The sequence below is a fragment of the Orcinus orca genome, chromosome 16 (assembly GCF_937001465.1).
Source record: "Orcinus orca chromosome 16, mOrcOrc1.1, whole genome shotgun sequence".
Taxonomy (NCBI): Eukaryota; Metazoa; Chordata; class Mammalia; order Artiodactyla; family Delphinidae; genus Orcinus; species Orcinus orca.
Window position 1 is genome coordinate 23,482,424 of NC_064574.1, and position 10,406 is coordinate 23,492,829.

The 10,406-nt window shown below is 58.6% G+C and overlaps 1 protein-coding gene across 1 annotated transcript; it reads right to left on the reverse strand.

The window, feature by feature from the left end:
* Positions 1–239: 239 nt before the first annotated feature.
* Positions 240–7,979, reverse strand: MYL9 (myosin light chain 9). The gene is made up of 4 exons (XM_004272806.3): positions 7,825–7,979; positions 4,466–4,675; positions 1,908–2,069; positions 240–1,027 (listed from the first exon to the last, which is right to left on the reverse strand). The coding sequence occupies exons 2-4, from the start codon at positions 4,647–4,649 to the stop codon at positions 855–857; spliced, it is 519 nt and encodes a 172-aa protein (XP_004272854.1). The 5' UTR covers positions 4,650–4,675; positions 7,825–7,979; the 3' UTR covers positions 240–854.
* Between the last annotated feature and the right edge of the window lie 2,427 nt (positions 7,980–10,406).

A 10,406-nucleotide genomic window follows, 5' to 3' on the forward strand; every position in this document is an offset into this window, starting at 1 on the left:
TGCTGTGGTGATTCCTGTGGGTCCTCCCCACTCTGCCCTCTCCCTCCCAGGAGGGCTTTTCCCCTCAGCACCTCTGTCTGCTCCCCACTGCTGGTCTGGTCTCAGCTGAGCCTTCCCTGGGCCAGGGGCTGGGTTGGAGAGGATCAGGGCGGCCCCGGGGGATGGAAGGAGAGGGTGGGAGGGCGTTTGGGGCATGGGGGCTCCTTTATTTCACCCCAGTCACAGACACACAGACCAAAGGCAGTGCTCAGCCTTCTATTAGACATTCTGCCTCGCCGAGACAAACACCCACCCTACATGCACCTTCTGGAGTGCACTCCCGGCGGGGTGGCGCGTGTTCTGGTGGCTGGGCGGGGTGTAGGGGACAGGACTGGCATCCTGTCCTCTGAGAGGGGGCCTGGGTGAGGTTCGCGTGCTTGTGGCAGTGGCTGGGGAAGGGTTTTCATGCCCTGCACAGGGTTGCACGTGCAGTGGTGTCCCAGACCAGGACGCAGGGCCCTGCCCGTGGGGAGCAGCCTGGGAGTGGGCGGGCAACAGCCGGGGCCTGGGCTCTCTTGAGGGGCCTTCCCCTGGTGCCTCCAGGTCCAGCTTCTGGCCCAGTTCCCAAGAAGATGGGGTTTCCTTGGAGGGTCACGGGGGGAACCCCCGCCTCACGTTGGCTCCGCCCCTTGCCTGGCACTGCACTCTCTCAGCCTGTTCCCTCCACTGGGAGCTGGGACCCTAACCCCTCAGAGGGAGGATCCTCTAGAGAGGGGCCTGTGGGCTCGCGGGTTTGTGGGCAGAGCCGGTGCAGACAGTGTCTGAGGGAGCAGGTGACTGGGACGCGGGCCTGGGCACAGGGGGGCTGGGCTGGCCTAGTCGTCTTTGTCCTTGGCGCCATGTTTGAGGATGCGGGTGAACTCCACGTAGTTGAAGTTGCCTTTCTTATCAATGGGCGCCTCGCGGTACATCTCATCCACTTCCTCGTCTGTGAAGCGGTCGCCCATGGTGGTGAGCAGCTCCCGGAGGTGGTCCTCGTGGATGAAACCTGGTGGGGGGGTGGGGGGCAGGGCCAGGGCCATGAGACAGGAACTCGGGCCAGGACACACCTAACACCCTCTACCCCCGGGGCCCCCACCAGCCCTTTCAGACCCCAGAGAGGCCAGGAAAAGCCACAGCCCTGGTCTCTGTTCAGTTCAAGGTCGCCAGGGCCCATAGGGAAGAATTCCGCCGTGGGACTGTCGGCGAGGTGTTTCTGCAGCGGACCTGGGGCTGGGGGGGCGGTGCTGGCTATGTCCTGCTTTAAGAGCCTGAGCCCCAGAGTTCCACTGCCTGAGTTTGAATGCTGATCGCCCCCTTCTTTCTAGCTGTGTGACCTTGGGCAAGTTACTTAACCTCTCTTTGCCTGTTTGATCTGGAAAACGGGGGTGAAAATATACCAAGCTGGTAGGGGACTGTGATGGCAGGAAAATGTTCGAACACGCTTAGGCCAGTGGTGTGCCTGTGGCCCCTGAGAAACTGCTGAAGCAGCTACTGCCAGCATCGCTCTGGCCTGTCCCTGGGAGACACCGGCTGTGAGAAGCCCTTTGGAAGATTCGAGGATGGGGGCTGGTTTCTGTACCTCGTTGGCCAGAGGGCCTGAAATGGTTTGGTGTCTGGAAGGGTAGAAAGCAGAGGCCTGGTGTGTTGGGCCAACAGGTGAACTAGGAAATGGGAAAGCTTGGTGGATGTGGGCTGTTTTAGTCTCGCATTTGGGGGAGAAAACAAGAAAGTAGCCTAGCTTTTATGGTTCTGGCAACAGAAACGGGTGATTTCTGTTCTGGCCTTTGGGGGCAAGCGCGGCCGGGTCCCCCCGGCATACGTGGGGGTGCCCTGGGGGAGGTGTGCAGGCCCAGCCCCGTCCAGGCCTCCATCCAGAGGCTGCCGACCTGAGGCCTCCTCGTCGAAGCAGGCGAAGGCGTTGCGGATCACGTCCTCGGGGTCCGTGCCGTTCAGCTTCTCCCCAAACATAGTGAGGAACATCGTGAAGTTGATGGGCCCCGGGGCCTCGCTCATCATGCCCTCCAGGTACTCGTCCGTGGGGTTCTTCCCTGTGGTGGGAGGGCCATTTGTGCCTGCTGTCCTCTCCCGTCCCCTCCCTCCTCCCTGTCCCCTCCCTTCATGGCCCCACAGACAGGAGACAGTACGTTTTGTAAACTGTAAAGCATGTCTCTGGGCCGGCCGGCTCTCTGACTGCTCCCTCCCCGCTCTCCTGGCAGGTGGCCTTGACCACTTTCCTCCTCAGGTCTGGGGTCTGGATGTCCGCCACGGGTAATGCTCACTGAAGTATAAGGGCCCCCATCTGCTGACCGCTCACGGCGTCCCGTGCTCCATGTGCCTTATTGCTTTAACTTTCACCACCTGTGAGGTCAGCAGGCTTATCCCCCTTCACAGGTGTGGGACCTGAGGCCCAGAGGTTAGGACTTGTCCTTAGTCACACAGCGAGTAAGGAGTAGAGCCAGCCCGGGCACAGTTTTGAAAGTAGTTAAACCAGTGAGCTTTGGTGCCACACAGGCTAGGGTTTGAATCCCAGCTCTATGCCTGTTTCCCCTGCCTCTGAGGAGAACTGTGAAGGTGAAGAAGGCAATGGCTGTAAAATGGGCAGAACAATGATTGGCATTGGCCCTGTGGATTTGAGTCAACTGCTGGTTCAAATCCCAGCTCTACCGCTTAGTAGCTGTGTGACTGTGGGCAGATTACATAACTTCTCTGAGCCTCTGTCTCCTCATTTATAAAGTGGGAATGATAATCACACCTACCTAATAGGATTGCTTTGAGATTTAAGATAATACCTGCAGAGCTGCTTCTTGTTATTATTTTATTATTTGCTGCTCTTGTTTTTTTTTGTTGTTGTTGTTGTTGTTTGTGATACGCGGGCCTCTCACTGTTGTGGCCTCTCCCGTTGCGGAGCACAGGCTCCGGACGCGCAGGCTCAGCGGCCATGGCTCACGGGCCCAGCCGCTCCGCGGCATGTGGGATCTTCCCGGACGGGGGCACGAACCCGTGTCCCCCGTATCAGCAGGTGGACTCTCAACCACTGCGCCACCAGGGAAGCCCTGTTCTTGTTTTTTAACCTGAGGTTCCTTTGTTTTGGGGCATGCCGGTGCGGCATGCAGGATCTGAGTTCCCTGACCAGGGATCCAACCCATGCCCCCTGCAAGTGGAATTGTGGAGTCCTAACCACTGGACTGCCAGGGAATTCCCAGAGGATGATGTTCTTAACCAGAGGCCATGATTGATCTGTGGACTCACTGACACGAGCTACAAACAGGAGTGAGGATTTTTCTGGGTAGATGCCCAGGCCTGTCATCAAGTCTCTGGGGTTGAGGGCCCCGGGTGCAGGCGCTGCCTCATAAATGGAAAAGAGTCTTCGTGTCCCTGTCTCCTCTGAGCCTCACACACTCTGCTCTGTCCCCATGGGATGGCTGAGGCCTGAAGAGCTGTGACATGGGGACTCACAGCTCCTCCCCTCGCCAGGCCTCAGTCCTCCTTCCTGCCCGTGACCTCCTCAGGGAGGGAGCCTTCAGGTGAGTCTGGCCTGAAGCTGGGAGGGGTGTGGTGCCGAGCGTGGGCGCAGTGTGTGATGTCAGCCCTCCTGCTCCCTCTACATTGCTTGCTCCTCCCACCAGACACCCTGGGGGTGCACACAAGGGCCACGGTCACCATTGCACAGGAGGGGAAACAGGCACAGAGCGGGACTGCCCAGCTGTGAGGGGCAATGCCAGGGACTGACTCAGGCCTATCTGGCCATAGGCTGCTGCCTCTACTGTCAGAGACCACCCCCTCCCCCAGCCAGTGTCTGGCCCAGATGCTCTCACCTGGATGAAGGGGGCACCAGAAACTTGGGTTGAGGGTGGTTGTCTGTGGCTAGCACATGGGGAGGGATATGGAAGCAGAGCCACAGGCTGGGGGCTGGTGTCTGGAGGCCTGGCCTCTGGGCCTCAGTTTCCCCATCTGAGCAATGGTGAGATGCACTAGATTCCTGAGCCCTTTCAGCTCTGATTCTGATTCTGGGGAAATCACTGGAGTCAGCCTCTCAGAGCCTGACACAGGTGACCTCTAAAGGAGGGGGGCAGATACCCTGGCCTCCCTTCTAAGGCCTCAGTTTCCCCACTGTACAATGGAAAGTCCATGCAGTTCAAACTTTCTTGTAGTTGCTGATCCCTTTCTTTAAAGCAAATGGTACCGGGCAGCCCGATCCACAAATCTGCCTGAGGCAGTCCTGCCCTGGAGTGGGCCTGTCTGGGTTCAAGTCCAGTGGCAAACTGCTCTGTGCCTCAGTTTCCCTACCTGCTAAATGGAGAAAGTGATGGCAGCTACTCTCCAGGGTGGGTGCCTCATGTCAGTGCACAGGAAGTGTTCCGTAAGGGATGAGCAGCCCCACTGCCTGCTCCAGCTGCAGCCCTTGCTGGGCCCACTTGGACTCCCACACCCCGCCCCTGCTCACCCAGCGAGGCCAGCATGTCATGCAAGTCCTCCTTGTCAATGAAGCCATCTCGGTTCTGGTCAATCATGTTGAAGGCCTCCTTAAACTCCTGGATCTGGGACTGGTCAAACATCGCGAAGACGTTGGATGTGGCCCGCTGTGGCCGCTTCTTGGTGGTCTTGGCCTTGGCCCGTTTACTGGACATCTTGGCTGCGGGCGTGTGGGGCTTTCCTGTAGGCAGTGGGTGTAAGTGGGAGAGCCTCCTGTGACCCCAGGCCAGAGAATCTTCTGGCCTGCCCCTGCTCAGCTGTCAGCGCCTGGGCCGGTCTCCGTGCTCCCATAGGCCTGGGGCTTCTGCCACCCAGCTCAGCATACAGCGTTGGCCCTGTGTGATCTGAAACAACTTCCTCTACCTCTCTGAGTGAGTATACTCATCTGGGAATGGGATAGGACTGCCCAGCCGAAGGGATTAATTGACTTAGTGCCCAAGAAGCCCCTGGCATGGTGCCCGGCACAGAGGAAGCTATTTTTGCTGTGACTGTTTGGGTAAGACACTTAGGATTGGGTTCGGTGCCAACCATTTCCGTGCTTTATCTCCTTTAAGCCTTAATAGCATTTACACTGTCCATCTCTCTCCGGCTTACAGGGTGGGTTGCCTTGTGAGAGGCTCTGAGGCTCCCTGCCCCCACCAGCAGGAAGGAGCTGGGTCAGCGGCACGCATTCCTGACATTCCTCATCCTCTCCTCCTCCCCATCCCTCTGCCCTCCCTCCTCTGGAGGTTCTGGAAGGCCAGTGCTCTGGGCAGTCTCCCTTCCCCCCAGCTGTCCACACTTGACCAGCCCCTTAGGGTGGGAGATAGACCTGATTTGGGCCCTACCCCTTGTTCTCACTCCTCAGTGCTTATAGGAGCATAGAGCTCCCCCCGGCTCAGAAGCCCAGCTTCCTGTCACCCTTGTTTAGACCTGGCCTCCGAGCCTGTCTCACCCATTGCATACAGACCCAGACACTTCACCTTGAAACCCTTGAGGGTTCCCGCCATCCCCTCCCCTCCCCCAGCAAGTCTTGGCCCCTCAGCCTGGCATCAAAGGCCCTGTGTGAACCCCTCCTGCTCTGCTCTCTGACTGGCTATGGCATCCCTCATGGCGTCCCTCCTGCCATCTATGTCTGCTCCCCAGACCCCCCCCCCCGACTTTCCTTCTTGGTCCTTCCCCCTGGAATGCCTTTCCTTCTCCAGCCCAGTTCTGCAGGCAGCCCTTGGGGAGCAGTTCTCCCACCCTGGCTTTGACAGTAAGCACGTAAAGGTCTTTCTCCCTCACAATCAATCAGGGCTGGTGTAAGTCCCCCGATTTAAACCTCAGCCCATGGTGGTGCTCATAGATGCTTGTTTAATGAATGACTATGAAGGCAACTGCAGCCAGTCTGCTGGCCCCACTGTACAGATGGGGAAACTGAGGCCCAGCAAGGGGCTCTCCCTGAACCCTTGTCATGGCTAGTGGGGACTGTGCCCCTGAAGACCTAGGGTCATGTGCCCCTCAGCTGGGGCAGTTGTGGGCCTGGCCGAGGCCCCAGGACTGCTGCCCTCTTTCCTCTGCCCTGAGTCCCTTTGTCGAGGATCTGCAGGAAGCCTTAAGTGCTCCTCGATCTGTCGCCAGGCCTGTGTCTCATGACCCTGTTCAAGCCATTTGCCGTCTTTGGCCTTTGAGATCTTAAACCCTGAGCTGGGATGCTGGCCAGCCCCAGTCCTTCCCCAGAGCCACGGCTGCCTGTAGTACTGGGTCCCACTGGACTGACACACCTGGCCCTCAGGGTTTCTCCTGTGGTTGCGGGTGGGTAGACAAAAGCCTTTCCCACCCTTGACCTGGGTGGGAGTGGGATGGTGCTGTCGGCAGGGCGTGCCACCGTGTCCTGTGGTTAGTGCTTCGAGGGGCCCACTCCAGCCCTGAGCCAGGTGTTCTCTGGGAACTTTGACTCATGGCACCCACAGAAGGCAGATGAGGAGGAGTCCACTGTGCCCAGCAGAGGCTGTGATGGTTATCATCACTGTCACCCCCGCCCCGGCCCCCGTAAAGTTCTAGGGCAGACGTGGCAGGATGAGAGAGAAAGCCGCGACCAAAGGCGGGAGTGGCCAAGAGCTCACCCACTGCTCTGATACTAGCTGGGCTCCCCTGCCTCCCTGGCCACCCCATCTCCGCCCTCTTGTGCTGAGGGGCCGTGACAGGGCTTGGAGCACTGAACTGTACAGTTTGTCCATCCCAGCAGTCTTGGGAAGCAGGGTGGGGAGAGTGGGGCGCCCCTCACCGTGCAATTAAAAGAACTGAGGCCCGTGAAGTGGTGTGTCCACGAGAGGGGTAGAGTCCAACTGGAAGCCAGGACCTCTGGGCTAGGGGTGGGTCTGGGGGTGGCAAATGGCCTTTCATGGTGGGCGGATGGCTACTGAGGGGCTGAGGACTCTTTGTGACCAGAGGCAGTTTCCAGTCTTGGTTGAGGGACTGGGGTCAGAGACAGGCTGGCCTCTTAGCCCTGGAGCCGTCCCCTCATCCTCCTGGGAATCCTAGCCAGCGGCGATCCGATATCGCGGGTACTTGGCCTGCTGCAACTACGTGCCACCTCCCCCTTTCTGGTGCCTGAAATCCCACCGTAACAGCAAAGACAAGGCCTGTGTCCCCCGTTACCTCATGGTCCCTATGGCTGGCAGTGCCAGATGCCTTGCTGGTAAGCTCACCTCATCTGAGGCAGTTACCTGACCCTTTCCTGAGAGCAGCCAGAGCAGCTGGAGGGCTGGGGAGGCGCGGGGACCAGGTTCTGAAGCCCAGGTCCTTGTCCAGCCGGGGGGCGGGGTGAGCCCGCAGAGGGCCCCTGGCGCAACTTCCCCACCCAGCTGGCCCAGGTGGGCAGACGGCTCAGAGTGGGCAAGCCCCAGGGCGCGGCACACAGCCTCGGGGTGTGTGTGTGTGTGTGTGTGGACGGGGGTTACTCCGGTCTCCATCCCTCTCTACTGCCCCAGGAGATGGGGGATGGGACACGGACGCTCTGGAGGACACACATGGGTCCCCTAGGGCAGGGAACACCGGCAGCCACACGTCCTCCCGTCCTCCCGGGCATCCCGAGTCCTGGGCTTGGCACCTCTAACTGCACAGCAAAGGGTCAGGGCCCGGACAGTCTTCCCTGGCCATAGGCCCACTGGTTCCCGGAGCCGGGAACAGTCTCCCTGCTGCCCAGACACAGCCAGAATCCCCGTCAGACCGAGCAACCTCTTAGCCCCAGCCAGGCCCACGAGCTGTCCCTGCCCAGAGGCCCTCCGACACCTCCCTGCGTCCCCAAGTTCGGGCCGCGGCTGTCACACCGCCCACACTAGACCACCCGGGCCGCCGGGCTCCCACCTGGTGCGGAGAAGGCGCTGGCTCGGTGCGCGGAGCGGGTGCGGAGCCGAGGCTGGCGGGCCGTCGGTGGGGTCCGGGCTGGGCGCGGCGGGGGCGCGGGGCGGGGCGCGGCGCCGGGCCTTACAAGGCAGAAGAATGTGCGGCAGCGGCGGGATGGGGGCGGGGCCGCGGCAGCCCGGCCTTATTTGGCCTCGACCCACGGCCCCGGGAGGCGGGGTGTTCCCGGGTGAACCCCCAGGCTGCCAGGGCTTTCCCCATCGTGGACCGGGGAGGTGACGGGGGTGAGTAGGGGGCCTGGACTGCCCGGGGAAGGGGGTTTATATAGGCCGGCCCTTCGTCTCCTGCGAGGCCGGCAGAACATGCAGGGGCCTCTAGTCCTCAGACCCTACCCCCATCTTTCCCCCAAAGGCGCGCTGCCCGGCCCATTCCCGGGGGAGGGCCTCCTTCCACCAGGCCAAGTATGGCTTTTTTCCAGTCCCAGAGAAGAGGCGTGTCAGAGAGAACCCACTATCCTCATACAGAGCCAGCAGTCAGCCTCCTGGGGTGTGGGGCGCACATGAAAGTTGGGTAGGACCGTACTGGGGACAGCCCACCTCAGCCAAGTCATTCTTCTCTCAGGTGCCCTCAGTTTCCTCACCTGTAAAATGGGAGTGTGGTGGTGAGAATTCAGTGAAAGAGTGGCCAGAAAGACCCACGTAGACCCTGGGGAGCCAGCGAGAGGAGCAGGGGCGAGCGGACCCCCGGAGCATCCTTGCCAAAGGGGCTGCACCCCCTCTCCCCCTCCTGTTGGCCTGAGCTGGAGGATGGAGTCTGGAAGGACAGACCCATCCCCTCTGCCATCGGGCATCAGGTCCATCAGTTTGACCCGTGAAGCAACACCTTACCCATCAGCCCCTACCTGGACTCCCGTCCTGCTCTCTCTCCCCTTTGATCCAACACAGACGTTCCCAAGGGAACTTTTCAACGCCCAGTTACTTAGTCTGTAAATATTAACTGACACCTGCTACCTGCCAGGCACTGTGCTTGGGTGCTGGGGTAAGTACTCAAGTAATTGCACTCAGGAAGCATTTGTTCTTGTGGAGGGAAGTACCATGAACAAGTGGCTCCATGGCTTGGAGGGTAGAAATAAATGCCTTGAGGGAGAATAAAACTAGGTGAGGGGAGAGAGAGTAGCAGGAGGTGGGGCTGCCTCCCAGGAAGTGACATCTGGGCAGCGCTGAAGGATGTGAGGGAGTGAGCCAGCCCAGAGAGGCTCTGAGGCAGAAGCCCTGTAGGGGGAGCTTGGCCAGGTCACGGTCAAGGAGCAGCGGGAGGTCAGTGTGACTGAGGGGAGGGGGGTGGGAGAGGAGGTCTGAGAAGCACTAGGGACATAGCCCGGGGATCCTTGTGTTACCCCAAAACTGGATTTGCCTCTTGGTGGGTGTCAAGCCAATAGACACTAACACGCCAAAGATCTGGAGAAGGAAGAATTTATTATTACTCACAGCCAGTAAGGAGAATCTTACTGGTGATCTTTCCCAAAGCAGTGTTTCCCTGAACAGCAAAACGGGGGAAGTTTTAAGCTAAGGGTACATGCATATTCATGAAGGGGCTTGAGCAGAGCAGAAACCCGCAGGGAAATGGGGCCAAGGTCCAAGCTTTAGCTGAAGTCAGGAGGGTCAGCATTACCATTCCGTCCTCCACCTGGGGTGGGGGGTCTTAGTCCCTGCAGAGCGCAAAGACAAGTTATCATGCCTATCCCTTGAGGAGGAACTAGGACTCTGCTCTATCAGTGCACTGTTGTCTGACTGCCTTTTCTCTGTTCCTGCATTCCTTTGTTCTCTTAAGATCATTAATTACTGAGACCTGTTCAAGGGCAAGCATTGTGGTCAGGCTTAGATCACAGAATGACTTAGCCAAAATGACTTCTCTTATGTCAAGAAAGCCATTCCTGGTTCTCTTTCTCCAGGGACCCCTTAACTTACCTGCTTACACTCGTGGGCCGCTGTAAGACATCAGAGAGTTCTGAGCAGAAGGGTGGCGTGATCTGGGTTATGTTCTAACTGAATCCCCTTTGGGGTTGGGGAGGGGGAAGCAGGGAGACCAGTGAGGAGCTATTCAACAGGATGAGGTGTCCAGACTAGTGTGGTGGCAGTGGGAGAAGTGATGGGATTCTGGACATATTTTTTTGGCTCGGGAGGGAGGGTGGCCATGCAGTGCAGCTTGTAGGATCTTACTTCCCCGACCAGGGATCAAACGTGGGCCCTGGGCAGTGAAAGCGTGGAGTCTTAACCACTGGATCACCAGGGAATTCCCATCTGGACATATTTTGAAGTTGCATCCAATAGGATTTTCACATAGATTGGTATGTGTGTGAGAGTCAAGGAAGACTTGAAGACTCCGAGGGTTCTGGTCTGAGCAACTGGAAAGAAAGAGCTGACATTTTCTCTTATGGAAGGAGCAGGTTTGGTGAGAGATCAGAAGTTCTGTTTTGGACATATTAAAATTTAAAAACTTTATTTTGAAATAGTTTCAAACTTACAGTAAAGTTATAAGAACTGTACAAAGAGCTCCTATATACCTTCACCCAGGTTCTCTAACTG

Excerpts from the sequence above, each read along its gene's own strand:
- MYL9 (XM_004272806.3), bottom strand. The coding sequence starts at position 4,649 with ATGTCCAGTAAACGGGCCAAGGCCAAGACCACCAAGAAGCGGCCACAG. Across the intron at positions 2,070-4,465 it reads TGACATGCTGGCCTCGCTGG|GGAAGAACCCCACGGACGAG; the intron begins GTGAGCAGGGGC and ends CTCCCACCACAG. Across the intron at positions 1,028-1,907 it reads CTTCGACGAGGAGGCCTCAG|GTTTCATCCACGAGGACCAC; the intron begins GTCGGCAGCCTC and ends CCCCCCCACCAG.